Source organism: Ochotona princeps, chromosome 14, assembly GCF_030435755.1.
Source record: "Ochotona princeps isolate mOchPri1 chromosome 14, mOchPri1.hap1, whole genome shotgun sequence".
Classification (NCBI taxonomy): domain Eukaryota; kingdom Metazoa; phylum Chordata; class Mammalia; order Lagomorpha; family Ochotonidae; genus Ochotona; species Ochotona princeps.
The window spans coordinates 3,184,787-3,211,863 of record NC_080845.1 but is presented as its reverse complement, the minus strand read 5'-3'; the positions used below and the strand labels follow the sequence as shown (position 1 = coordinate 3,211,863).

Genomic DNA, 27,077 nt, shown 5'->3' with positions numbered 1-27,077 from the left:
GCCCGGCCGGCCGGGTGCCACCAGTCTGTCCTCGACGTCAGGGGGGTCATTAATAACCAATTAGGAGGGTCACTGCGGCTCCTATAAAGGCGCAGCGATTTTGCCAAGGGAAAGACGGTCCCGGGCGGGCGGGCGCGCACGAGGCCCTCGCAGCCACTGCTCTCCGCAGCCCGCCTCCCTCCCTCGCAGCCCGCAGCCCCCGCATCGCCGCCGCCTCCACCCGCGCCTCTCGGCGCTCGGCGCGCCGCCTCTCACCGCCTCCTAGGCAGCTTCGCCCCTCTCCTCCCGCCGGCCTCTCGGCCCCCGGGTCCCTTGCCTCCTCTCCTCCCAGCCAGGCCCTCCCGCGTCCTCCTCCAGCCCCTACTACCAACCTGCGCACCCACCCACCCCAGCACTGCATCGCTTCCCTTCCTTCTCGTCCTCCGTCGCTGCAGCCTGCGCCTAGCTCTCCCGCGCCCGTCCCCGCGGCCGGCGAGGAGCCCCCGGGCCGCCCATGATGGGCTCCGTGCTCCCGGCGGAGGCCCTGGTGCTCAAAACGGGGCTCAAGGCGCCGGGGCTGGCGCTGGCCGAGGTCATCACCTCCGACATCCTGCACAGCTTCCTGTACGGCCGCTGGCGCAACGTGCTGGGCGAGCAGCTCTTCGAGGACAAGAGCCACCACGCCAGCCCCAAGACGGCCTTCACCGCCGAGGTGCTGGCGCAGTCCTTCTCCGGCGGTGAGTCTCGCCGTCGGGGCGCCCTCGTGTCCCTCCCTCGGCTCCCCGGCCCACGGCAGAGACAACGCCGGGGCGCTCCCGACGCGCAGCGCGCATCCTGGTTTCCCCAGGCCGGAGCAGCCTGGCCAAAGCGTGGGGCGCGGAGAGCGCGGAGGGGGATACTGGAGGTGGGGAGCAGGGGAGGAAAGCTGGGCTCCCATCGCATCCCGCCGCCTGCCCCCCTCCACCGCCGCAGTCTGGTCCCCCCACCCCGCCTCCCTAGCCTCCCCATCCCCGACCCAGCCACACACCCGCTCCGAGGCGGCGGGTTCCCGGACGTCTAAAGCCTTACTAGGCGTGTAATAGCAGTTGACTCGAAAAGAAGGGGTTTTAAATTCATTTAGTTAACTTGGGCTTGACCCGCGAAAGTTCCCACTTAAACCCAGAACTTTAAAAAGGCAGCGGGGGCCGTTGGAGGGGGCGGAGGGCGGGCGGCCCGAGAGAAAGCCGCGGGGAGAGAGGGAGCGAGCGAGCGAAAGAAAGGCAGGGCGAGAAGTTTCTTTTCTTTAAGGTGTCTCAAGTTCTTATTCCTCATTCATCAACCCGCACACAATATCTCCCGGGCGCTGGCCTCGCCGCGCCTCGCCCGCTCTCCCCCTGGACGATCCCTGTTCCTCTCTTAATTTACCGTGACGGCTAATTCGATTCCCATTCACGCTATGTCAACCATCTAATCCCCCTTTTTGTCAAAGAGGATTCCTCGGCCCCTTTTAAACAAGTCCTCTCCGCATTGAGTTACAATTTACTGCTACATCATTCTTCCAGGGCTAATGAATTTAGAATTAGCAATTTCTTTCGAATGGAGCCCAATGAATGCGATCACTTTAACAGCGTGACAAATTGCCGGCCGCGCCGTAGCCGACACCGTTTAACCCCCACCTCCCCCTGCAGCCGGCTCGCAGGCGATTTTCCCAGGTAGCTTAGAAGGAAACCTTGTAGGACACGGAGGCCAACCCCCAGCGGGCCTCCTTCACTCCCACCCGGGCCTGCGCCTCGGGGTGTCGAAGGCGGGAGTGGAAGACCCTCGTGCGCCCTGGGCCTGGCCCTGCAGGGCTGCTTGCGGGTGTGGGGGTTCCCTGGCGCGGGCCCTGGGGTCTGTCTCCGGTGCTGATGGCTCCGCGCCTAGCGTTCTGTATCCCCACTCGCGTGGAGCGGGTACCCCGGGACCAGCCAAATCTGCCTGCTCTGTGGAGTCCAGGATTGGCCGCCCGCACCTGCTCCGAGAACCTGGCCTCCTGCGGCGCTCGCCCACTCCTTCCTGAACTTTTTCCCAGGTGGAGAGCGCAGAGGTTTTGAAAGCTTCGAGGAGTGTGGCGGCGGTGGGGGGTGGGGGGAGCTTTGGGCAAGACAAAACTCGTTAGATCCCTAGCCCCGAGCACCCACGCGGGAGAAGCTGACCTTCGAAACTCCCCAAGGCGCCATCCCCTCCACTCTTGGACTGACTTGGGCGGCAGTGTCGGAGCGGGCTTGGAGTGGACTGGCGGGCTGGGCAGGACCAGCAACATCCATGGGCGCTGACCGGGCTCTCCCCGCCGCCTCCGCAGAGGTGCAGAAACTGTCCAGCCTGGTGCTGCCGGCTGAGGTGATCATCGCGCAAAGTTCTATCCCGGGCGAGGGCTTGGGCATCTTCTCCAAGACGTGGATCAAGGCGGGCACGGAGATGGGCCCCTTCACCGGGAGCGTCCTGGCCCCAGAGCACGTGGACATACGCAAAAACAACAACCTCATGTGGGAGGTAGGCGCCCCTGGGGCTCAGGGCTCTACCCTCACGTGGGAGAGCCTCTGCGGCTCCTGGACTCTGCACTAAACATCCCCCTAAGACACTCTAAACTGCAAGCTGACACTGTCGGGAGGGCCCTACCCTACCTGATCACCTGGGCGCAACTGAACCCCCCCCCCATCCCCAATCCAAGTTGGTTGTCCAGGGTCTGTAAACCATTCCCCAAGGGGGCACCTCCCAACCACGCACGCTGTCTCCCTGGCACTCAACCCTGACTTGGGGTGCGGGCTGCTGCCACAGATCTCAGGGCAAGGTCTGTGTGTGCTCCCAAGCCCCAGCAGCATGGCATTAAAAATAACTTGGTTGTGTCATCGCCCAGTTGTGTTGGTGTGGCGAGGGGTCCGCTGAGGCCCCACCTGCAGACTTGGTAGCCACCCCAGGATTCTGCAGGAGGCAGGCTTCTGCCCTGCCCCCTGCAGCGCCTGATACTAGGGAGGGGCACCCCAGGACAAAGCCATTCTTGCACAGCCTCCTTCTCCCCGCCCCCACTGCCCCAGGGCATTGGCCTTGCAAAAACTCATGGGGGCCAGACTTGGGCACCCCTTCCTAACCTCACCCACCCAGAGGAGCTTCCTGGGACAGATCCTGCAGCTGACCACCAGCGCAGGAGGAAGGGTGCTGGGGTGGCCCAAGAGGCCCCTCCTAACTGCCCCCTGCCTCCCGTGGACACCCCCTGCAGTCTCTGATGGGTGGGGAAGCAGGGATGAAGTTTGACCTCCAAGTGCCCTTGGCAGCTCCCATAATGATGGGAGGTGGTGGGCTTGGGCGGAACCGGGAGGCCAAATGAGGCGGCCTTCCCTCTGCTGCGCTCCCCACTGCTCTGGGAAACCTCTGTCCACTTCCAGGAAATGGATCAGCCATGATGGCCAAGCCTTTTCTTTCGGGATGGGCAGGTCGCGGCAGCAGGAGCCTGTCCATAGTCAGCCAGGGCATCTTGGCAACAGATTTCCTGTTGGCCCCGTCTGGCAGGAAAGCGGGACAGGTCACTGCACCTCTCGGAACTTGCTTTCTCTCAAGCAGAAATGCAGCTGGAGCCAAGTGGCTTTATCCACTTCCAGGGACTGTGGGGAGGCTGGAGAGAGAGAGTCCCTGGCTGGTGCCACAGAGCACACCTGGGGCCCAGCCCAGCCTCAGCCAAGCCCCTTGCCACCTGCCACCAGGTGTTCAACGAGGACGGTACTGTACGCTACTTCATCGACGCCAGCCAGGAGGACCATCGCAGCTGGATGACATACATCAAGTGTGCGCGAAACGAGCAGGAGCAGAACCTCGAGGTGGTCCAAATAGGCACCAGCATCTTCTACAAGGCCATTGAGGTACGTGCACACGTGTGGGCTGACGCCAAGGGACCAGTGGGGACACGCATATCCAGGGATCACCATGGACTGAAGGCACTGACATGGGTTCACTGGGCCCTGCCTCGGATGTGCAGCTGGAATCCAGGGACCAAGCCACCAGGGCCGTGAGTTCCATGGAGGCTGTTGGCTGCAGATCAGACTTCATGGAAAATACCCTTCCTCTATTTTTCATCCATTATGTATTTTAAAAGAGAGAGAGGGAGAGGCAGAGAGAGCGTCCATCTGCTGGTTCATTCTCCAGACTTGGGCCATGCTGGACAGGTGCTGGGAGCTCCGTCTGCGTCTCTGCTGCTTTTCCCAGGCCACTAGCAGGGAGCTGTCTCGGAGGTGGAGCGCCCACCACATGGGATGCTAGCCTCGTAGCCACTTTAGCCACTGTGGCACTAGGCTGTGTGCTGGTGAGACCCCTGGATATCAGTGCTGAGCTGTTCCCGAGTGCGGAGGTTGGAGAAGCCATGGAAGGCAGACCTAGGGGGAAGGGAGGACATGTGTCTACTGTGCTCTAGCTGTGTGTTGTCCTTCATCCTGCATGCTTGAGACACTGATGACACCGGGCCATTCCTGCTGGCTCTGCAGCAGCTCACTGGGTTGGGAAGGGAGTATGGCTCCGCCAAGGGGCTGGCTACACACCCTTGTATTCAGGCCTCACACCATCCCCTGGGGAGGAGTCTGCCATTATACACATTACGGACCGTGTAAGGCAGCAGCTCCTGCTGTGATAAGGCAGGTAGGGGGTTTTGAAAGGGGGTGAGGGTTGAGCCAGGGCAAGCATGGGCGAAGGAGGTGTTTCTGGGAGCACATGCATGGACAGAGCCAGTCACTCATGGTGCAGGGGGCAGTGAGGGCACAAAGCCAGCCAAGTGATAGAGGCCGCGTGGGACACAGGCTGGGAGTGGCAGAGGCTGCTCTGCTGTGCCGGAGAGCAGGCAACAGGGGGGCTGTTTCCACCACACTTTTCTAACTGGGACTAGGGAAGAAGGTGGCTGAAGCTGAGCAGGGTTTTGGGGGGTGTGTGATTCCCTGTGAGACCCGTATTTTCTCCCTGGGAGTCAGAGCTTCTTAGGCCCAAGTCCCCACACCTCCACCCCTCACCCCAGGTCTGGGGTCTGGTTGCTCCCAAATAACAAAATTGAGACTGTCTGGGGTGAGGGGATAGCAGGAAGCCAGCCAGGGTGGCCAGGAGGTGGATCCCAGCTGAGGGGCAATGGCTGGAAGCCCACAAATTGGGACGGGGGTAAGGAGAACCCAGCAGCTCCTAATTGGAGGGTTCTGGTGAGGGGGGAGAGTCTCCTGGGTGCAGAGAGAGTCGGACTCGGCCACCCACATTCTAGAATCAGCTCCGAGTACAAATGATCCCACCTCATTTCTCACACCCTCCATCTCAACACTCTCCTTGCCAGTTGTCCTAACACGGATGTGGCAGAGGGTCTCAGGTGTCCCATCACTCCTGCACACACATAGACAAACACACACACACACAGGAGGCATGCTGACATCATGGTGGCTACAGGGCCCCTAGCCTGCTGGGGCCCAAGCGTCCCTTCACAGTGCTGCCCCACGGACGGGGCAGGCAGAGGGCATCGACAGGGCCAGGGCTCTGGGAACTGCAAAAGCTCGAGTGTGTGCACCTGCGCATGAATGGAAACGCAGGCTGCAGAGCAAGGTGCAGTCACAGACGTGCAGAGTTCCGAATGAGACGCACACACGGGAAGCATGTAGGATGGGAAGACTGGGTGCGTTTATTTCCAAAGCCCTCGGCACTGAATTAAAGCTTGCTTTGCATGCCATTTTCCACGAAGGTTTTGGAGCTCCCTCATATGTGGCGGCATCTTTAGGTCGTGTGTGCTGTCACATCATTAGCAAGCCTTGCAAATAAGGAGTCTGGGCAATCGGGTGCCACCGACAGTCACCATTTTACTTTCAGTAAGTGGACTTGGGCTCATTCTTCACAGCCACAGTTTTCTCCGACACGTTGTGCCGCTGTTACATTCTGGGTAACATTTAAATTGCGTCTGGGGCCTGAGTGACCACCCTCGTGGTGGGACCGAGGCTCAGGGCATCTGTAGCCCTTCCGGGCCAGCCCAGCTGTGTAGCGTCCCATGGAGGCCACCCCTGGTTCCCCTGGAGTAGACCTGCTGTTTGTTCTTGCGTGTGAATGTGACTGAGCCATGGAGACTTTCAGTGTCCTCTTTTTCTTTCTGTTTATGATTTATTTATCTGAAAGGCAGAGTGACAGAAATCTTCCCCCAAAGCTAGGAGCTTCTTTTGTGTCTCCCACGCGGGTGCAGGGGCCCAAGCACTTGGCCCGTCCTCTGCTGCTCTCCCAGGCGCATGAGCAGGGAGTTGGTTGAGAGGTGGAGTGTCCCGGATGGGAGCTGGCGGCTCTGATAAGAGCTTGCGTCATGAGCTGCTAGTTTAACCCGCTGCGCCACCCAGACCCTGCTCCCCCCTTTTTAATCTTCCTGTCGTCCATCACTGCTACTTATATTTCGTAACAGTAACCCTTTGCTTGCCAGAAGCAAATGAAGGAAATGGTGAGTCGACTATCCCGTGGTGACCCTAAGCATATCGACAAATACAAACTCAACTCTGAAACAGAGATGGGGTGAAGGAATTCCTGAACCCAGTGGCTGGCCATTGTGGAGCAGGTGGGTGGGTTTCATCGCTGGCTGTGCCACTGATGTTTAACCACGGGATAACTGCTTGGCTTACTTTGGGCCCCGAAGCCCGCAGCTGCCTGCGGTGGCATTTCTGGCCAGATCCCTGTGCACAGTACGTGGGCTCCAGATATTGAAGGAAGACATCTCCCTGCAGCAGAGGGGTCCAGGTGGAAAGTGGGGTACCCAGGGACCCAGTCTCCCCAGGAGGACAAAATTGGCTGTCCCAGGAGACAGGATGTCACCTCCCAAAGTCGGACCAAGCAAAGGATTTAGGAATATGTAGAGTTTCAGATAGGATAACTGGGGGAAAAATTCCCAGTTTGCTTCTCAACTTTAGGTGGCTTTTTAGGGGGGAAGTTATTGTGCCCTGAAATATGGGCTTTTTTGCTGTGTTACTTTCTTTACACCAAGCTTTTAGGACCTCATATCCTGTGTCTCCCCTTTCTTATTTTCTTATTTTCCTCTTTTTTCTGTTGTTCTTTATTTAGTTATCTTTGTTTTTCTCTCCTTTCTTGACTCTAACAAGTGCCTTTTTTTGCCTTTGCTCATCCATAGGTACTTGGGTGATTATAACCACGCTTGGCTAATGATGTTGGATTCTTAGTAACCAGTCTGATTGATAATATCAGATTCCTAGTAATAAGTCAACTGATCATGTTGGGACAGTGTTGCCATGTGTGAGCCATGTGCTGACCCCATCCCGCGGGTCTCAGTGACTGTTTAAACACATTCTGCTCCACCAATGAGATGTGCTTAATGGCCCCACTTAACAGGCCGTGGCAAGTGCAGTGGATGGCAGTGCACTGGCGTGATCTGAAGCCAGGCTGACATGGGGCATTGCTGGGCTGTGCAGCCCACTCCCCTGGCCGGGAGTCGCTGGCTGGGGCTACGTCCTTGGGTGCAGGTGGACATCTGTGGACAGTTCTGATGGCAACTGGCATTTTTTCAGGTGACATGGAGACCCCTGTGTACCCTGTGGAGGAAGGGGAGGGTGACAGAATCCCCCCAGGGGCACTCTGGGTGGCGTGATGTGAGAAGACCAGTTTCCTCCAGTGCTTACACAAATCACCCCAATCGGGTGGGATTTTGTTATCCTGCAAGGCACAAGTGGCCCCCAAGATCTGGGTGTATGGCACTTGGCTCCTTCAGGAATTGCTGTTTTTTGCATGTTTGGGGTCGGTGCCTGCTCTGGGAGCCATGTGGCTGTGCCAGGCAGGGGGCCGCTGGGTGGCCACTGTCATGGCTGCTAGTCACACTGATGTCGTCATTGTTACCCGGAGCTCCCCTTAGGTCTCCTGGGCTGGATCCCAGGCGTTGGTTAGAGGTAGGGAGCTGAGAGCAGGGCCTGGAGCTCCAAGGGCCGAGACCCCGGGGCTGCCCGCAGCCCGCTGCTGTCACTGCCCATCCGTGGATCTTGTGCGGAAGCTGTCACTGTGAGACGAGGCTGATCGGTGGGTCTGAGGAATGCGGCAACCAGCGGCAGAGTGACTTGCATTTTCTGGCTGATGTTTCTGCTTTCTAAAAAAAGCATGCACACTGAGTAGCAGACAAATCAAAACAACACATTTAACCCCAAAGAAGGAACATCCATTAAGAAGAGCCTACTGGAAGCCCCCAGCAGTGGCGGGAGGGAGGATAGGGAGCCGAGCAGGAGGAGGGATGGCGGTTTATCACCTACCCTGGGCCCATGTGTCCATTTTTGTCCCTGGGTCTGGGTCATGGTTTTAGTTTTTAAATGCATGAAATCCCCACTAGTAAATTTCTTACACAGTTGGTCGTAGAGGTAGCAGGTCAGTGACCCTCCCTTATCCTGACAGTGTCACCGCTGAAGGACAGTGCACACGATGACTTGGACTATTCCAGATTTCTGTGGCCACAGCCATTCGGGCTTCAACCCACAGAGGATCTCACCGCTGCGCCTACTGCACTTATCTTCCATCTCCTAATAGTCGCTTTTCTCGATGAAAACTAAGAGGCCAGGGCCAACTTCATGTTCAAATTGCACATTACCCTGGCTCCAGCAGGCGCTCAGGGCAACATCACCTGGAGGCCACCTGCCCTCTCCACGGCTGTGCCAGAGCCCAGGGTGGCGCCACGTGCAGTGGCAGATAGACCCGGTGTCCCACCGTGCCCGTGGTCCCGAGCCACCCCCAGGCGCCGTGGGCACTGCTACAGGGACTGGCTATGCCAGAGATGGCTGCCAGCATGGTCTGCTGGAGGAAGGAGTAGCCAGGGATTTTGTATCTCTGCTCCCAGGTCCCGTGGGACCCAAGGCTTCTCAGAGGGTCCAGGTCAGGTGAAGGTGACTGTCCTGAAGCCACATGGCCAAGGTCACTCTAGCTCAGAGCACAGGGAGCCCCTCAAGACCCCGCCCTTCCCTCCCGCTCCTGGCCACATCCGTCCGTGGCAGGGCCATGTGCTGATGGGGCAGTGCAGGGAGACTGAGCTGCTTTAGCAGAAAGCACTGTGATCCAGAGGTGGCTGGCCTCGCCTACAACTCCAAGCTGCAGGTCGGGCGGGGTTGGAAGTGACTTAGTCATAGCTGTAGCATTGGGGGGACCTTGGGGATTATGTCCACACGCCCCTTCTGGCTTGCCTGAGGTCACCACTCATCAGCACCTTCTCCTGATGTGAGGAGCCCAGAATTCCTCCGGGGTCTCCCAGGTGGGCAGCAGGGGCCCAGCTGCCTGAAGTCACGTGCTGCTGCCTCCCAGGAGTAGGCGGGGCTTTAACCTGCGCCACTCAGGTGTGGCGCCCCATGTGGCAGCTTGGCGTCACAACACCTCCCCTTAAATGTTTTAGTCTCATTACCTGACCTGTCTCTGTCCCACCCTCTTTCCGGCAGGGTCACCAGCTCTTCCTGACCTGCTGGATTCCTCCCCAGTGGCCATGAGTGACCAGACACCACAGGCACATCTGCCGTGGTGTCTGCCCGACTTTCGTTGGCTTTGAGGTCTGCATTTGGGTTTTCCAGACGTGGCTCTTGTCCATCTGATGGACCCTGAGGCTGCTCCAGTGCCCTGTAGCTCAGGGGGCTGGGTTGTAGGGGGCCTGGTGGCTGCAGGTGGAGTCCTAGGAGATACCAATAGCCAAGGCCCCATACTTTCCTGCTCTTTCTCGTCCACTTCCAGCACCCTCCTCCACCAACTTTTGGGATCAAACAGAACTTGCCGTGATGGCCCAAGGACCTCCGGGGCTCCCATCAGAGGGAAGACAGGCATGCGGAACCCAAGGGTGCAAGGCCTTGCAGGGCCGTCTCTGCAGGTCAGATCTGCACAGAAGGGCAGGGGCCTTCTCCGTGAGCACCCCGGCCCTGGGACCTGCATGGAAAGACACAGCATCAAGTGTCCCAATTTCTTTGGGCAGTGGCTGCAGCCAGGACCCCTCAGGAGAGGGAGGAGCCGCCCTTTCTCTCACTGGCCCCATGTGGTGATGGGCTGAAGGTTCCCCACCTTTCACCAAAGATCCCTCAGGAAGTCCCGGAGCAAAAGGGGTTTAGGGCCAGCCTCTGCAGATAGGTGTCTTGGGCGTTCCCAGCTGAGAGTGGCAGAGCTGTGGCTTGGGTTGCAAGGCGAGTAGAAATGGCTTCGGTCAAGGCCAAGTGCCCTAGCGCTTCTCGAGGCTGCGCCATTGGTGGGCTCAAGTGTGTCTTCTCTCTTTGCCTCTGCCAGGTGCACAGAATCAGTGGAGCAGGGGCGGAGAGGGGTCAGGAGGAGAGATGCCACTAGGGCCCCTGAGACCTGGCTGTCTCTGGTCTTCTGTCACTTCCTGCTTGCTGCCAACCTTCCTTGCAGTGGCTGCCACCTTGGGGCACATTCACACGGCAAGACCAAGGACAGAGATGGCCTGGACAGGGGGAGGGGACAAGCGACTGATGCCTGGGTCAGCCATGTTGGCTCCTGCAGCTGGCCAGAGGCGGTCGGGTGCAAAGGCACGTGGCTGTCCGGCTGGATCCACATCTCGGCTGTTCAGAGGGTGTGCTCAGCCCCCTGCTGCTGCCCCTTGACCTCACCACCTCTGGTACCTCCCTGTGTCCTATAGATGATTCCCCCAGACCAGGAGCTGCTGGTGTGGTACGGAAACTCGCACAACACCTTCCTGGGGATTCCCGGGGTGCCAGGGCTGGAGGAGGAGCAGAAGAAGAACAAACACGGTAGGTGGAGGGAGTTCTGGGGCCGCAGTGACAGCCCTGGGGTGGGGTGGTCTCTGGGACCCCTCTTCAATTCCTGGCACCATCACAGGTCCAGCTGGTCCAGGGCTGGTGGCCGGCCTGAATCCCAGCTGGGGAAGGCACCTCCCCTGTTCTCCCCATCCATGCACCAAAGCAAGGTGCTGGGTGAGAAGATCCCCCAGTGCCTGGTGGGGCAGGGCCTGGCAAGGAGGAGGGTAGAGGCATGTGTGCCACCTTCCCTGCCCCACCCCAGGGGAGAGGGCTCTGCCTAGGGTCCCAGGCTGGCAGACTCTTAGCTAAGCCTTTCACAGGTGTTAACCCCCACCACCACTACGGGACCCTGCTACTGCCCCCCCACCCCCACCCCATGGGGAGGAGGGGCCTGGAGGGCCATTCGTGGCACACAGAAGCCACATATTTGTGAAGGAGGAAAGGAGAGGGGGTTCAGGCATTACTGCTTCTCACGGCAGGTGCACCACAGGCCGTACTTCTTAACTCACAAGGCAGTGAATCCGCCCTAGGTGTGGTCCCATACACGGATGAGGAGGCTGAGGCTTAAGGGGGCTCAGCCCTCCTCCACTCCTCCGCCCAAGGTCTCACAGCAGCGTCGGGGGTCCAGCTCCCACTAGATCCGAGCCAGGGCCTCTCTCCACCCCCACCTGCCCCGGCGTTTGTGACCCCGCGGGTGGTGGAAGGTGGACATGGCCCCAGAATCCGGCTCTAACCGAGCTGCTCTCTCCCCATCCCCGCCGGGCCCCGCGCGCTCGCCTGGCCAGAGGACTTCCACCCCGCGGACTCGGCGGCCGGCACGGTGGGCCGTATGCGCTGCGTCATCTGCCACCGCGGCTTCAACTCCCGCAGCAACCTGCGCTCGCACATGCGCATCCACACGCTGGACAAGCCCTTCGTGTGCCGCTTCTGCAACCGCCGCTTCAGTCAGTCATCCACGTTGCGCAACCACGTGCGCTTGCACACGGGCGAGCGCCCCTACAAGTGCCAGGTGTGCCAGAGCGCGTACTCGCAGCTGGCCGGCTTGCGCGCGCACCAGAAGAGCGCGCGCCACCGGCCGCCCAGCGCTGCGCTGCAGGCGCACTCGCCCGCTCTGCCGGCACCGCACGCTCACGCACCCGCCCTCGCCGCCGCTGCCGCCGCCGCCGCCGCCGCCGCCGCCGCGCACCACCTGCCAGCCATGGTGCTGTGAGCCGGCGCGGGGCGGGAATCCTCGCTCGGCGGCGGCCAGCACACTGGGCACACGACCCCTGGGCGTGCGCTCTTCGGCCCCGAGGAACCGCACGCTCCGCAGACCGCGCGGCAGGTGCGCGACTGCTCAGACCTTCAGCACGACGTGTGCCCACTGTCTCCTCCCGCAGAGCCCGCAACCCAGGCCTGCCCCCCTGTCGTGGGAGGGCTCTCTTTGCGTCCTCTGGGGACCCGTTTTCTTCTAGGTTCGTAGATCAAGGACACGACCTTGAGAGCTGGGCACATTGGGGCCCCGGGCAGCCGGGCTTGGAGGAGGCACAAGGGCTCTCTGGCGTGTGCGGTGGTTGGAGGCGGGGCACACGGTAATCCGGTGCGGGACCCCCGGTAAATCCCTCTTGTGGGCCTCAGCCTCTCCATTGTACCCCTGCTCCGTCCCTCCCCTCGGATATCCGGCCCGGGAAGACGAAGTCCCGCCCACCCCGACCTCTGGTCCTGAGACTGGCACCTCTGCCCTACCTGGAGGCCCTAGTGTGAAGAAGGCGCACGGCTGCGAGCGATCCCGGGCGTGCGCCCAGTCCTCCCTGCCTCCTCCTGCCCTTGCTGCGGCCCGTGTCCCCAGACTCCGGCCTTGTGTGTCCTCTGGCGTTGCCTCTCACACCGTGCGTCATTTTCCAGGCCTCCCTTTAGGGCGTTTTGTAAAAAGAAAAACTATAATATGAAAGTATAAAATGTATAGAGTTTTCAAGAAATCATGTTCTACTTCCATAAAATGGTCACTTTAACTTTGTAAATACTTATCTTAAATGATATTTACAAAACTGTGATATATATTATTTGATTGTATATGGACCACTGTAAATACATTTGTACCTCTCTTGTATTCTAAAATAAAACGACTTGGAGCATTTGGCGTCTGCATGAGTGGAGATGTGTGCATGGAATGTGAGGAGACCTGGAAGGGACCGTGAATTCTGGGCAGGCTCCCCTAAGCACCTTCCCAGCTCCTTCTCCCGGCCTTGTGGCCGGAGGAGGTGCGCAGGCTGGGTCAGGTGAGTCGGGGGACAGGGGGGCTCACACAGTGTCAGCCATGAAGGCTGGTCTTCCCGCCTCTCCAGACAGGCAGGCTGCCGGTCAACCCGTGGAGTCTGTCCGTTTGCAGGCTCTTCCAGCCGTACACACACACATACCTCCCTGTGCAGGGTCCTCCAGCCGTGTGTACACACACACACACACCCCTCCCTGTGCTCCAGCCATACACACACACACACATACCTCCCTGTGCTCCAGCCATACACACACACACACACACACACACCCCTCCCTGTGCTCCAGCCATACACACACACACACACCCCTCCCTGTGCTCCAGCCATACACACACACACACACACACATCCCTGTGCTCCAGCCATACACACACACACACACACACACCTCTTCCTGTGCAGGCTCCTCCAGCTGTGTGTACACACACATACGTGCAGCCTGCAGGTACAAACTCACCTTGCACACACAGACTTCAGGTGTCCATGCCTAAGGAGCCCCATATCTTGGGGCGCTTGTCTCGCTCTGGCGGACAGGAGCAGGGGACTGGATGGAGACGCACGCACTGCCTAGGAGCAGTGAAGCGTCACCCATTCCCTCACTAACCTTGTACTTGAAGGAAATCACACTTGAAGGAATTCTCCCACCCATTGAGTCATTCTCCAAATGCCCGCAATGGCCAGGTCTGGGCCTGGCCCAAGCCAGGAGCTAAAACCCCCAGCCAGGGCTAGGTGTCCCGTGTTGGTGGCAGGGATCCAAGTGAGACTCCCCTTGCTGCCTCCTTAGGGCCAGAGTGCAGCCAGGACGGAACCCAGGCACTTCCGATACGTAATGCACACGTGCCAAACCAGACCTTCAGCACTCTGCCACAGATGTTCCAAAAGGTCTGCAGTGCCTCCAGGGTCACCCACAGCGTGGCCCCTGCTGCTCCACAGCCACTACCCTGGCCTCTGTTTTTCTTGGCCAGAGCTGCTGTGTCCTGAGACCCCATCCCGCATCCATGCCAATGATTGACACCCTCCGGGGTCACGTGTCAGGCCTCCCAGAGAAGCCAGTGGGACCCTGAAACCAAAATTTAGCTTGCGCATCCTAGATAGTGAACTCCCTTCTACCAAGTTCAGCCCTAGCGGCAGCAGAGCCCACAAACTAGGGTCAAGAACCCACCTTGTGGCAGCTTGCTGTAATTGCAGCTCCAATTATTATTATTTTTAAGATTTATTTACTTTTATTGGAAAGTCAGATATAGAGAGAGGAGGAGAGACAGAAAGGAAGATCTTCCATCCCTTGATTCACTTCCCAAGCAGCCATAATGGCCAGAGCTGCGCCAATCCCAAGCCAGAAGCCAGGAGCCTCTTTATTTTTCCCACACGGGTGCAAGGTCCCAAGGCTTTGGACCACCCACAACTGCTTTTCCCAGGTCACAGACAGGGAACTAGGTGGGAAACGGGGCTGCCAGGATTAGACCCGGTGCCCATATGGGATCCTGGCACATGCAAGGTGAGGACTTCAGCTGCTAGGCTACTGCACTGGGCCCTTTTTTGTTCTTTTTACCTTTTTGTGCCAGTGCCAGGGCCTATGCCAAGCACTAGGACAGAGAGGACTAGGTGTGATTTGTGGCTTCAGGACATGGCACACTGGAGAAAGTGAGCTGCCACGGGGAAGCCTAGCCCCTCACTTTGCTGTGGCTCCAGCCTTCAGCTTCGGGCAGCGGCTCCTGTCCAGTCAGGGGCTCTGGGGCTTAGATACTCAGAAGCCCAGGAATCCGCCTCCCAACTGAGTAAGGACCCCATGGTTGTCTTTAAATCATTGTCCACTTCAAGTAGGTGAGAACGGAGAAATACAGGGGTCTCTCTGCCAGCTGTCCCAGTAGCCCCGCTGGGCCAGCCTGTAGATTCGGCCCAGAGGGCCTTCTGCATGCCCAGCCCATGTCCTCACCTTGCCTCGGTCATGTCCTTCAACCTAGTGGGATTCACCTCCCTGTCCAGGTATTTTACATGTCTCAGAACTTTCTAGGTATTTGGTCACTTCCATTCCAACGGAGCTTTTTCTTCTCTATCATGCTCTCTTTTTAAAAACATTTGCGGGCCCGGCGGCGTGGCCTAGCGGCTAAAGTCCTCGCCTTGAACGCCCCGGGATCCCATATGGGCGCCGGTTCTAATCCCGGCAGCTCCACTTCCCATCCAGCTCCCTGCTTGTGGCCTGGGAAAGCAGTTGAGGACGGCCCAATGCATTGGGACACTGCACCCGCGTGGGAGACCCGGAAGAGGTTCCTGGTTCCCAGCTTCGGATCGGCGCGCATCGGCCCGTTGCGGCTCACTTGGGGAGTGAATCATCGGACGGAAGATCTTCCTCTCTGTCTCTCCTCTGTATATATCTGGCTGTAATAAAATGAATAAATCTAAAAAAAAAAAAAAAAACATTTGCTTATTTATTGAAAGGGAGAGACAGAGATAGATCTTCCATCTGCTGCTCCACTCTCCAAATGGCTGCAAGGGCCAGAGCTGGGCCAGTCGTAAGCAGGAGCTGGATGGGAAGTGGAGCAGTCAGGATTTAAATTGGCACCATATGGGGTGCTGGCATCGAAGTCGGTTGGTCAATCTTCTGTAGCACAACACTGACTCCTGCCTCAATAATTTTTGTTTCACTTTATTTGAGAGGCAGATTGAAAGAACACACACACACACACACACACACACACAGATCTTCCACCTGCTATTTCACTTCCCACATAGCCACAACAGCCAAGCCTGGGCTGTGTTGAAGCTAGGAGCTTGACGCTCCATCCAGCTCTCCCACGTGGGTGCAGGGAACCAAGCACTTGGGTCACCGTCTACTGCTTTCCCAGGAGCATTAGCAGGGAGCTGGAGCAGTAGCAGAGCAGCTGGGACTTGAACAACCAGTGCTTCAATGTGGGATTGCATGCAATAGTTTAACCCACAGCGCCACGCCAACCCCTGGACACATTGTTAGAAATATTTACTTGTTGTTTATTGACGGACAGATGCAGATAGAAAGCCCCCACCTAGGTTCACTCCCCGAGAGCTCTCAGCAGTCTGGGCCAAAACTTGGAGGCAGGACCCCAATCCGGGTCCCTTGTGAAGGTGACAGAAGCCCGCTCATTGGAGCTGCCACTGCTGCGTGCCAGGCTGTGGCCAGCGGGAAGCTGCACCCCAGAGCAGAGCTGGGACTGGAACCAGAACTCCCATGAGGGATGCCGGGGTGGCAAGTGGTGCCGTGACTCGCTGGAACACAAGGCTGGCCCCAACCCGATCCATGTCCTCTCTTTACTGTGCATGACTGGATGGTACAAGGGACAAATAGGAATTGGGGACAGAGCTAGGCAGTGATGACAGCCACCCTGGAGAAAAGAGGACAGCGACAGGCCTGGAGCTGTGGCCGTGGAGACGTACACGCTGACTGGCCAGTGAAATATTGGAGGCCCTGACCCTGCCTTCACAGAGCTGCGGCCCTAGACCGGGACCCGTGCAGCATGTTGTTTTCTGAGTGATGAGGCTGGTGTGAAGCCGAGAGTGGAATTGGAGTCGGGGGAGCAGGCTGGGATGCTAGTCACAGCTGCAGGTCTGTTTTGGGGGACTTTGGGACCCCAGAAGACAGTCGGGAAGCCAGCATAGAGTGTGTGCGAAGCCCTCAGAGAAGGCCTGGGGGTGAAGCAGGTGGCTGGGGAGAGGCAGTGCCACCAGGTACTGCATGACTTTGGGGCCACGGGCCGCCCCGGAACTGAGTGTGGGAGCCCTGTCTGGCCTTCCCTTGTGAGAGGACACCAGACCCCTACTGTACCTTCTGGGTCCAGGGATCCTCAAGCCGCCTGGACTAAGTAGACAAAAGGACACCATCGCCCTCTTGTGGACCCAGCCGGACTCAACTTTCTTGGCTCTGGGTGGAGGATAAGACTGGTTGTCCTCTAACTGGACGTGAGACAGCTGGAACAGCTGGCCTGGCCACCCCATCCAGGAGGAGGCAGCGTGCGTGGTCTTCGTGAGCGGCCCCGTGTAAGGAGGACCATGCCCAGAGCCCCAAGATTGGACAGGGCCCAGGGAGGAGGGGAGGCGGTGAGGGGCTGTGGGAGACGGAGGGGGGAGTGGTTCCTGTTGCCGGGAGTGCCAGACGCTCATCTCTCCACTCCCCACAGGCTCCCGGTGCAGACACCGCAGAGGGGCCGGAGGCAAGCCCAGGGCTGGGTGCACCTGCGCTGGCTCCCAGGTGTGGCCTGCTATCCTTGCTTCTTCTTTGTTTTCTTCGCTTCCTTTTTCTTTCCTAACTTCTCTCTTCAAGAGCAATCAGCTCTCTCAGACAGCACCTGAATGCTGTTTGGGGGCACTTGTGATGCAGCAACGCTGGGCTGGCCTACTAGGAGCCTGTGACTGGGGCGGAGAGGCCGCCTGGGGTTAGCATTGCCGCCGGCGGCCCAGTGTTCAAGGCCCTGGCATCTCAGGAGTGCCAGTTTGAGTCCCAGCTGCTTCCTTTCTGGTCCAGCTCCCTGATAATGCGCTTGGAAAGCAGCAAAGGATGGCACACATGTTTGGGCCTCTGCGGCCACATGGGAGTTCTAGGTTTTTGGTTTGTGGTCATCTGGGGAGTGAACTAGTGGATGGATGATTTCTCTTTGTCTCTCTCTGTAACTCTGGCTTTCAAACCAACACAAACTTTTTTTCCCTCTAAACTTGGAGTGCTGCTTCAGGCATGGCTCTGCTAATTTAAAACTAAATAAAATATATTTAGATATTTATTTGAAAGACAGAGAGAGCTATCTTCTATATGCTGGTTGACTCCCCGAATTGCCACGGTGGCCACAGCTGGACCAGGCTAAGGTCAGGAGCCAGGAGCTTCACCCAGGTCTCCCACGGATGAGGCGTGGGGGTGGTGGTGGCAAGCACTTGGTCCATCCTCTGCTGCTTTCCCAGACCATTAGCAGGGGGCTGGAATGCAAGTGGAGCAGCCAGGACTTTAAGAGGAACCCATATGGGATGCTGGCACTTCAGGCAGCAGCTTAACCCAATAAATCTTTCCTTTTTTTAAAAAAATAAGTAAGATTTATTTGTTTTTATTGGAAAGGGTGGCTCTTCTGTGTAGTGTTATCTGTAGATTCTACCTTCCAATGCTCCTGGGCTCTCTCATACAAAAATCGGCTTTTAGCGGCTTAGAGCCGGATGGAAACAGGTCCATTCCCCAGTTATGTCTAACTGGCCAACCACAAGTAGGAGGAGTATTGGGTACGTGGCATAGCATCATTCCACAGGTGCTCCTTTGCCAGGAGTAAACATGGCAACCATACTCACTCCTTCCCTTCAGGATAATCGAACAGTTGCCAACAGTCCACATGGATGCCACAGCGTGCGCTCCCATTGGCGGATGCCCTGAGGCTCCGCCCCGGACCGCCCTTCGCTGGGTTACAAGGCCGAGTGCGCCTGCGCAGGTTATTGGCGCCAAGATGGCGGTGGAGATGAGGCTCCCGGTGGCTCGGAAGCCCCTTAGCGAGAGCCTGGGGCGTGACACCAAGAAGCACCTGGTGGTGCCGGGGGACACGATCACCACGGACACGGGCTTCATGCGGTACGAGGGGGCTCGGGGCCGCGGGGTGCGGCTGCAGGGCCCTGCACGTGGTCAGCTGGCCGGGGTGCGCTGGCGGCCGGGACCCCGGAAACCGGCGCTGAGCGTCGCTTCCCAGACGCAGAGGTCTCTGCGTGCTGCCGGAGCCTGCCTCCGCCCCTCGCGCCTCCTCTCCGCCCGGGACTTTGGGGGTCTTGGAGTCACCAGTGCGCAGCCGTGGCTTGCTGTGTGCTTGGGGTGTAGCAGTGCACCAGCGGAACATCTGGGCCCAGGTGGGCAGGACTTGCTCACAGGTAAACAGGTGCAGCAGATGAGGCCACAGCCTGAGACGCCAGCATCCCCCACACCAAGTGTGGGTTTGAGTCCCGCCAGTGCGCCTGGCAAAGCAGCAGAGGATGGCCTAAGGGCTTGCAGCCCTCCTACCGGCTGGGAGATCAGGGTGATGCCCGGGGCGCCTGGCCTGGCCTGAGCCAGTGTCAGCTCTTAGAGCCATTTGCAGATGGAAGATCTTCCTCCCCCACTTTTGTCGCTGTTATTCTACCTTTGAAATAAATAAATGTAGGACTGGTGCTGTGGCATAGTGAGTCAAGCCCTCATCTGTCATGTCAGCATCCATCCGGGCGCCCGTTCCAGTCCTGGCAGCTCCACTTCCCATCCAGCTCCCTGCTTGTGGCCTGGGAAAGCAGTCGAGGACGGCCCAAAGCCTTGGGACCCTGCACCCACGTGGGAGACCTGGAAGAAACTCCAGGCTTCGGGCCAGTCCAGCTCTGGCCATGGCGGCCACTTGGGGAGTGAACCAGTGGATGGAAGAGCTGGCTCACCTTGTTTCTTTGTATCTGTCCAATAAAAATAAATCTTTAAAAAAAAGTAAATGGGGGCCTGGCGTGGTAGCCTAGTGGCTAAAGTCCTTGCTTTACACACCGGGATCCCGTATGGGCACCAGTTAGTATCCTGACAAGCCACCCTTTCCATCCAGCTCCCTGCTGGTGGCCTGGGAAAGCAGTCAAGGATGGCCCAAAGCCTTGGGACCCTGCACCCACGTAGGAGACCTGGAGGAAGTTCCTGGATCCTGGCTTCGGATCGGTGCAGCTTTGGCCATTGCGGTCACTTGGGGAGTGAATCATTGGATGGAAGATCTTCCTCTCTGTCTCTCTCCTTGTCTCTGTATATCTGACTTTCCAATAAAAAAAAAAAACAAACCTAAATGGAGTAGCTGAGAGTCACAGCAGGGACTCCAGAGTGGGGTGACCTGCCCCCTGTGTCCCTGCCTTCCCTGGTGTGGTCCACTTGGGCCTGCTGGAGGCGGCCACTGCAGCTTGGATCAGAGGTGGGAAGTGTCAGGCCCTCCCTGGAGGGGGCGGCAGGGACCTGGTGGGTGGAGGGCCTCCTTGTTGCGAGGTCACAGGGGTTCCACCTTGCGCTCTCTGTCTTCCCCCTCTTCAGGGGCCACGGGACGTACATGGGCGAAGAGAAGCTTGTGGCCTCGGTGGCTGGTGCGGTGGAGCGCGTGAATAAGCTCATCTGTGTGAAGGCTTTGAAAACCAGGTGAGCGTGACATGGGGCTTCTCCGCCCTCACAAACCCAGTGCACCTGCCCCGGGCCTGCGGGGTTGAGCCTGACCCTGGGAGCAACTGCATGGCAGAGGCTTCCCCCAGCCCGCCCGGGCACCCTGCTCCTCTTGTTGTTAGTGCAACTGCTGGTTGCAGCCCACCAGGCTGCACCTGAAAGTGCTTAGGTCAGGGGTGCCCCAGGAAGGAGGCCAGTGGAGTGGGACTATGAGCCAGGAGAGCCGAGGTGGGTGTCCAGCCAGCCTGTCCCCCACAGCTGCTGGAGTCCAGGAGCCAGGCATAGACAGCCCATGCCTTAGGGTCGGTGACATCCCCGGCTGCTGTGGGCAGGGGGAGGCACCGGATGTGTCGGCTGCAGGTGGGTGTCAGGGAAGTGGGGGCTGTGAGGGAGAGGGCGCAGGCTGCTGTGCTTGGGTCGTCTTTGTGGGGACTGGGTCATTAACCCAGGGAGCTCTGCTGGCAGAGCATGTCCGGCAGTAGGGTTCGGCTGGAGGGTGGGATGGCATTGCCAATCTGGGAACCACCGGGAGAGGGGGTAGCTGCTGCTTTGGGCTGTGACAGCTGCAGGTGGCTGGCAGCTCCAGCCTCTGGGACGTGGCGTGTGGGGTGGGCCCGGGGCTTCGTCGTTGTAGTCGCAGCCAGTGGGTAGCACAGGCTGAGCCGGTCAGCAGGAGGGCTGGAGTGGCCTCGTGGTCACCCTTGTTCTTGGGAAAGCTGGCTGGGCTTCTCAGGGCCACAGACGCTAGCAGATACCATGTTTCCTTCAGGTACAACGGTGAAGTGGGCGACATCGTAGTGGGGCGCATCACAGAGGTAATGCTGACGAAGTCACGGCCAGCTGGTGCCATGCTTATTTTGTCTGAAAGTCAGAATTTCAAAGAGAGGGACAGGGTCTTCCCTCTGCTGCTCACTCCCCAAGTGGCCACAGCAGCAGAGTGAGCTGATGTGAAGCCAGGAGTTTCTTCCGTGTCTCCCCCGTGGGCGCTGGGGCCCAAGGCCTTGAGCCTGCCGCTGCTGCTTTCCAAGACCATTAGCAGAGCTGCTGGAAGTGGCACAGCTGGCTCACAAACCAGTGCTCATAAAGGATACCCGTGCTGCAGGTGGAAGATCAGCCTGCCCTACCTCTGTGCCAGCCCCCAAGCTGGTGCCTTATTTAATGAGTGGCACGGTCGTTCCCTGTTCAGTCACGTTAAAGAAGCACTCATTGATTGATGTGAATGCCTGGGCTAGACAGCCGCTCGCTGTGTGAGCTCTTGTCCCTGGGGGTGGTAGGGGTGTGTCCAGGTGTGCATGTCTTGTCTGCAGGTCCAGCAGAAAAGATGGAAGGTGGAGACCAACTCCAGGCTGGACTCGGTCTTGCTGCTGTCATCCATGAACCTCCCTGGAGGAGAGCTGGTAGGGGCGCGGGCCATCCCTGTTCTCCGTGACGTTGGCTGTGCAGAGGGATGCAGGCCTCCCACCAGCACAGGCCAAGGTGGCAGATGCCAGTTAGTCTCCCAGGAATTGGGTGGCATCTGCAAGTGGCACCACTTCCTCCCAGGGGTTCTGTCTCATGCAGGGTCCTGTGCTGGATGCCAGGATAAAGCGGGCACAGCTGAGTGCCTAAAGAGCTTCCAGCTCGCCTATGGCCTGAGATAACCAACAAAAGACATCTGGTGGTCGAGTGAGCACGGAGGGAAGAGTGGCTGGTGGGAAGGGCTGGTGCTGGGGCTGATCCTTGCTGGGAGGGTAGGCTTTCACCGAGTATGCAGACTTGGATGAGGGGAGAGTGAGTGGGTGGAGATCCAGCCCTTGCTGGAGCAGGGGAGGAGGTGGCTGGGTGTGGCCACTTCTTCCCACTGGCTTCCCAGATCCGCACCCAGCAGTGTGTGTGTGTGGGGGTCCCTGACTAGGGGCTGCAGTGGCTGGGAGGGGCTGCCTGGGGACACGGCTGCAGTGGGGGGGGCTGGGACACAGCTGCAGTGTGGCACTTGCGCCCTGTGTGTTGCAGAGGAGGCGGTCTGCAGAGGACGAGCTGGCCATGAGAGGCTTCCTGCAGGAGGGGGATCTCATCAGTGTATCCTGCACCCTGCATGCTCTCCCGGGGGTTGGGGCCCTGTGGCCTGCGGGAGGAGGGCGGGCAGGTGGCACGTCTGGGGCCCGCGGGGGTCGCGAGGCTGCTGTTTGCTCCTTTACCGCCCTGGCCAGGCCGAGGTCCAGGCAGTGTTCTCTGACGGAGCCGTGTCTCTGCACACGAGGAGCCTGAAATACGGAAAAGTAAGTGGGGCGCCTGCTGTGGATAGACCAGCCCCCGCCTGTGGCTGGCTAGCCCTCTGCACCTCTGACCTATGCCCCCACGGACAGGCGCTGAGGGCCGCCCCCTGGTGTAGTGGAAGGGAGATCGTGGTTCGTGGACAGTAAATGCCATCAGGATTTGTTTCTCCTGAGACTTGGGGCCCGAGAGCCATGCTCTCTGCTGCCTCTAGGGGGCGCTGCAGCCCAAACACCCGCTGGCAGCATGGCTGTGGGCTGTGGTGGGCAGCCTAGGTGGTTTGTCATTCAGCCTGGAGTGACTTTCTAGGCTTTCCTCATGTGAGGTGACACTATTGGCTGTGGGCTTTTTTCTTTCTCTCTTTTTTTCCTTCTATGACAGCCTTTGTCCTCACGCAAAGCATGATTTATTCATCTCTGAGAGCTGAGTGGGTGATGCTTGGTGTTTTCTGAGTGGAACAGAAACCTCTTCCCTCAATGGGTGGCTCCAGCCAGCCACGAGCACGCCCCTGGGTGACGTGTGACACTTCTTAGAGGCCCTCGCAGACTGCCCCGGGCAGGCCTGGCCAAGACCAGGCATGGTCCCAGCCTCTGGCCTCTCCTGGGCGGGACAGGTGTGGGTGTCAGGGGTGGTATGGACGGCGCACCGCACTTGGGGGCCAGCTCGCCCACGCCTGATGGGCCCCGTCCTCGGGGTTCTTTTCCAGCTGGGCCAGGGCGTGCTGGTGCAGGTCTCACCGTCCCTGGTGAAGCGGCAGAAGACCCACTTCCACGACCTGCCCTGCGGCGCCTCGGTGATCCTGGGCAACAACGGCTTCATCTGGATCTACCCGACCCCCGAGTACAAGGAGGAGGACGCAGGGGGCTTCGTCGCGAACCTGGAGGCAAGTCAGCCTGCCTGGCTCCGCCTGGGCTGTGGCCTGTGCTTGGGGTCCCCTGTGAGGCCCTGGACCCCGAGGCTCACTCCCCCTTCCCCGCCCCCCGCAGCCCGTCTCCCTGGCCGACCGAGAGGTCATCTCCCGCCTCCGGAACTGCGTCATGGCACTGGTCAGCCAGAGGATGATGCTGTATGACACGAGCATCCTGTACTGCTACGAGGCGTCCCTGCCGCACCAGGTAGGCCGGGCCAGCGTGGCCAACACGAAGGACAGCCTCGGGGCACCTGGCTCCTCCCTACCTCCACACAGGCAACAGGGACCCAGAGTGTCTAGCTGCCAAGGGGGGTGGAGGGGCCAGGCAGGCCTAGTTGGTGACACTGGGGCCAGACTTTATCCTCCCATCCGAAAATTCAGGTTTTTTTGTTTGTTTGTTTGTTTGTTTTGTTTTGTTTTTAAGATTTATTTATTTTTACATGAAAGAAAGATTTAGAGAGAAAGGGAATGTCATCCATTGGTTCAGTCCCCAAATGGCTGCAGTGTGCAGAGCTGGAAGGAGCCAGGAGCCTCTTCCGGGTCTCCCACGTGGGTGCAGGGTTCCAAGGCTTTCTGCTCCTTCCCCAGGCCACAGGCAGGGAGCTGGATGGGAAGTGGAGCAGCTGGGACTAGAACTGATGCCCATGGGGGATGCTAGTGCTGCGGGTGGAGGCTCAGCGTACTACACCATGGTGTCCACCCAGCGTTTTTTTGTTTTGTTTTTTGCCCTTTCTTTCTTATTGGAAAGTCAGAAATACAGAAAGGAGGAGAGACAGAGAGGAAGATCTTCTGTCCGATGATTTACTCCCCCAAGTGGCCGCAACAGCTGGAACTTTGCTGATCTGAAGGCTGCTCTGGGTCTCCTACGTGGGTGCAGGGTCCTAAAGCTTTGGGCCATTCTCTATGCTTTCGCAGGCTGCAAGCAGGGAGCTGGATGGGAAGTGGGGCAGCCAGGACATGAACTGGTGCCCATATGATATCCCAGCGCATGCAAGGCGAAGGCCCTAGCCACTAGGCTACTGTGCGGGGCCTTTTTTCTCTTTCTCGCTTCTTTTTTAGTGTCAGTGCATTCTTGTCACTCCGTTGCAGGGGATTCTGCTCAGCGCCCAGGCCGGTGCGGGAAGATCCCAGGCCGGTAGAGGAGTATGGCGCAAGGCTCCTGGGAGCTGTGCAGGTTTCCCTGCGTGGACGAGCCCACCTGGAGGCTGCAAGTGGTGGGGTTTTTTTCTGGAACAAAGATGTTTCTTTTCTTTCATAGATCAAAGATATCTTAAAACCGGAAATAACGGAGGAGATCGTGATGGAGACGCGCCAGAGGCTTCTAGAACAGGAGGGCTAAGCGGCTCCCAGGGGACGGCACCATGCTCCTTGCTGGAGAGACGTCGCTCAGGACAGTGCCGAGGGACACAAGCGTCCCGGCCGGGTGCCAGGACTGCCTCCTGCAGTCCAGACAGAGACCGGGGCCGGGAGCGGTGCTGGCTGTCCTTGAACTGTCCCCAGGTTCTCATGGTGCGCGGCGTCCAGCCCGGCGACACCGCCTCTGCCCACACCCCGGAAGAATAGGGAGATGCCTTTGTCTCCCACTCGCTGTTACGCACAAGGCCTCAGCACCCCAGGAGAACACAGTCACCCTTCATTCCTACTCCTGTCAGGCCTCTGGTCCCACTGCTCTGGAAGGCATGTTTGGGAATGCCTGGCCCCTCCAGCTCAGGCAACTTCAACTCAAGTTCCTTCCGGTGGGCCACAGCCCCGGGCCTGCCCACGTTTCCCTGTGCGGGAGTGCAGTCCGAAGCGGGAGGGTGTTGGGAGGGTGTTGGGAGGGTGTTGGGAGGGTGAAGAGGGTGTGTCACTGCCTGAGGAGAACACGCCCGGGAGGTTCGGAGGCCAAGCTGAGTCCTGTCACTGAGTGGTGACAGGAACCTCTCAGTAAGTCTGTGTGCAAAGATTAAAGCTTAGCGCCTCAGGGGCCAGTGCTGGAATTCTTGTTTAAGGTTTTTCTTTAAGTTTTGTTTTTTTCAGTATTGTGTACATAGTTGAGAGGGACCTTTTAATCTGGGTGGGGCGAATCGGGTGTGGAGGAAGGTGGGTGGGACAAATGTTTCAGTTTTTCCTCTTGTGTCTGCAGGGGAGGAGGGGGAGGGCATGCTCCTTGCCTTCAGACTGCATTAGCACCTGGGGACAGGACGGTCATTAAGTGACACCGTAGAGACCCCCATGTGGGGAAGAGTGTTCTGAGGATGTCCCTTGAGTGATTTTGATAGTTCTGAGGTGTTGGCTTCACGGCACCAGGGTGGAGAAAATCTTTCCAAGGTCTGTTGGCTGACCAAGTCCTTAGTGCACTCTCAGCCCCAGGAACATGCTGTACTGCAAAGCCTGGCCAGGAGAGTTGTTCAAACTGCTCTGCTTTCCATCCTCTGACGAGGCAGTCAGCGCCCCCTGCTGGCTATGATGTCCCCCATGTGCTGCTGGACATGCTGTCCACTGCACAGGGATCGGCAACGGAGGAGGCCCAGTCCTGATGCGTGCACTCCAATGTCGGACCACATGCTTTGTGATTTTCCCTGTGGTCAGGGTCTGAATCCAGCCATCCAGTTGGGGATGCCCCCAGGAAACCTCACCTGGGTTTGACAAGGTGTGCCAGCCAGTGCAGGGTCAGGTTCAGTCTGTCGCCCGCACTAGCCAGTGCATGTGGCTGCCTGGTCAGTTCCGCCCCCAGCCTTATCTCTTCACGTGAGCTGATGGGTGCTGCAGACCCAGTGTTCTGATGATTATTGAAAAATTAGTTTCTGGTAGAGGTTGTGGGGAAAGTTACTTCTTTAAGTGAAAGGAAGAGGGACAGAGATCTTTCATCGGGTCCACCCCCCAGGTCTGGGCCCAGCCAGGAGCCAGCAGCTGCCTCGGGTCTCAAGGGGACACAGACCCAAGCACTAGGTGTGTCCCCGCCGCTGTGCTGGCAGGGAGCTGGGTTAGAAGGGGAGCAGCTACGACATGAACTGGCCCTCTGGGGGTACCACCTTTACCCTTTAACACGTCGTTACATCACAATATAGCTGCCCCCAGGACAGCTTTAAAGCTTTATGTTTTGGTAGTTTTAACTTTTTAATTACAAGAAGATTGAGAAAAAGCAGAGAGTTCCTACCAACTGATTAACAGCTGGGACCTGGAGGCTCCTGTTAGCTCTCCCACACGGGTGGGCCAGTGACTTCAGCCATGACCTGATGATGCCTCTAGGGACCTCACTAGTCAGAAGCTGGCATCAGCTGGAACCTGGAATTTCACCCAATAGGGAACGTGTCATCCCAGCGAGTATGTTAACTGCTAGTCCAGGTAGCCCACCCTCTTATAAGAAGGCGCTATAGGGCCCGGTGCAGTAGTCTGGTGGTTGAAGTCCTCACCTTGCACACACTGGGATCCCATATGGGCACCAGTCCCAACGACTCCACTTCCCATCTAGCTCCCAAGGCCTTGGGACCATGCACCTGCATGGGAGACCCAGAAGAGGCTCCTGGCTCCTGGCTTCAGATTGGTGGCTGTTGTGGCCACTTGGGGATGAATCGTCAGACAAAGATCTTCCTCTCTGTATATCTGACTTTCCAATAATAATAAAATAAATATTTTTTAAAAGGCACTATAGACAAGTTATTTATGGGAACTATTTTTAAGGAAAGATTGACGTATGTGATGGGCAGAGGGAGAGAATCTAACATCCACTGGTTCACTGGCCATATGGCTGCAGCAGCCAGGGCCAGGCCAGGTGGGAACTACCCATCCATCAGGGTCTCCCTGCCTTATGGGCAGCAGAAACCCCAGTA

The 27,077-nt window shown here is 58.4% G+C and overlaps 2 protein-coding genes across 2 annotated transcripts; both read left to right on the top strand.

Annotated features, from left to right (window-relative positions):
- The first annotated feature begins 438 nt into the window (after window positions 1-438).
- PRDM12 (PR/SET domain 12) lies at window positions 439-11,936 on the top strand. Its single transcript, XM_058672817.1, has 5 exons — window positions 439-716; window positions 2,300-2,490; window positions 3,696-3,851; window positions 10,595-10,706; window positions 11,501-11,936. The coding sequence occupies exons 1-5, from the start codon at window positions 494-496 to the stop codon at window positions 11,923-11,925; spliced, it is 1,107 nt and encodes a 368-aa protein (XP_058528800.1). The 5' UTR covers window positions 439-493; the 3' UTR covers window positions 11,926-11,936.
- Window positions 11,937-18,389: 6,453 nt separating this feature from the next.
- EXOSC2 (exosome component 2) lies at window positions 18,390-24,679 on the top strand. The gene is made up of 9 exons (XM_004593480.2): window positions 18,390-18,539; window positions 19,980-20,081; window positions 20,872-20,917; window positions 21,410-21,499; window positions 22,095-22,160; window positions 22,292-22,360; window positions 23,062-23,238; window positions 23,342-23,470; window positions 24,524-24,679. The coding sequence occupies exons 1-9, from the start codon at window positions 18,418-18,420 to the stop codon at window positions 24,602-24,604; spliced, it is 882 nt and encodes a 293-aa protein (XP_004593537.2). The 5' UTR covers window positions 18,390-18,417; the 3' UTR covers window positions 24,605-24,679.
- Window positions 24,680-27,077: the final 2,398 nt, after the last annotated feature.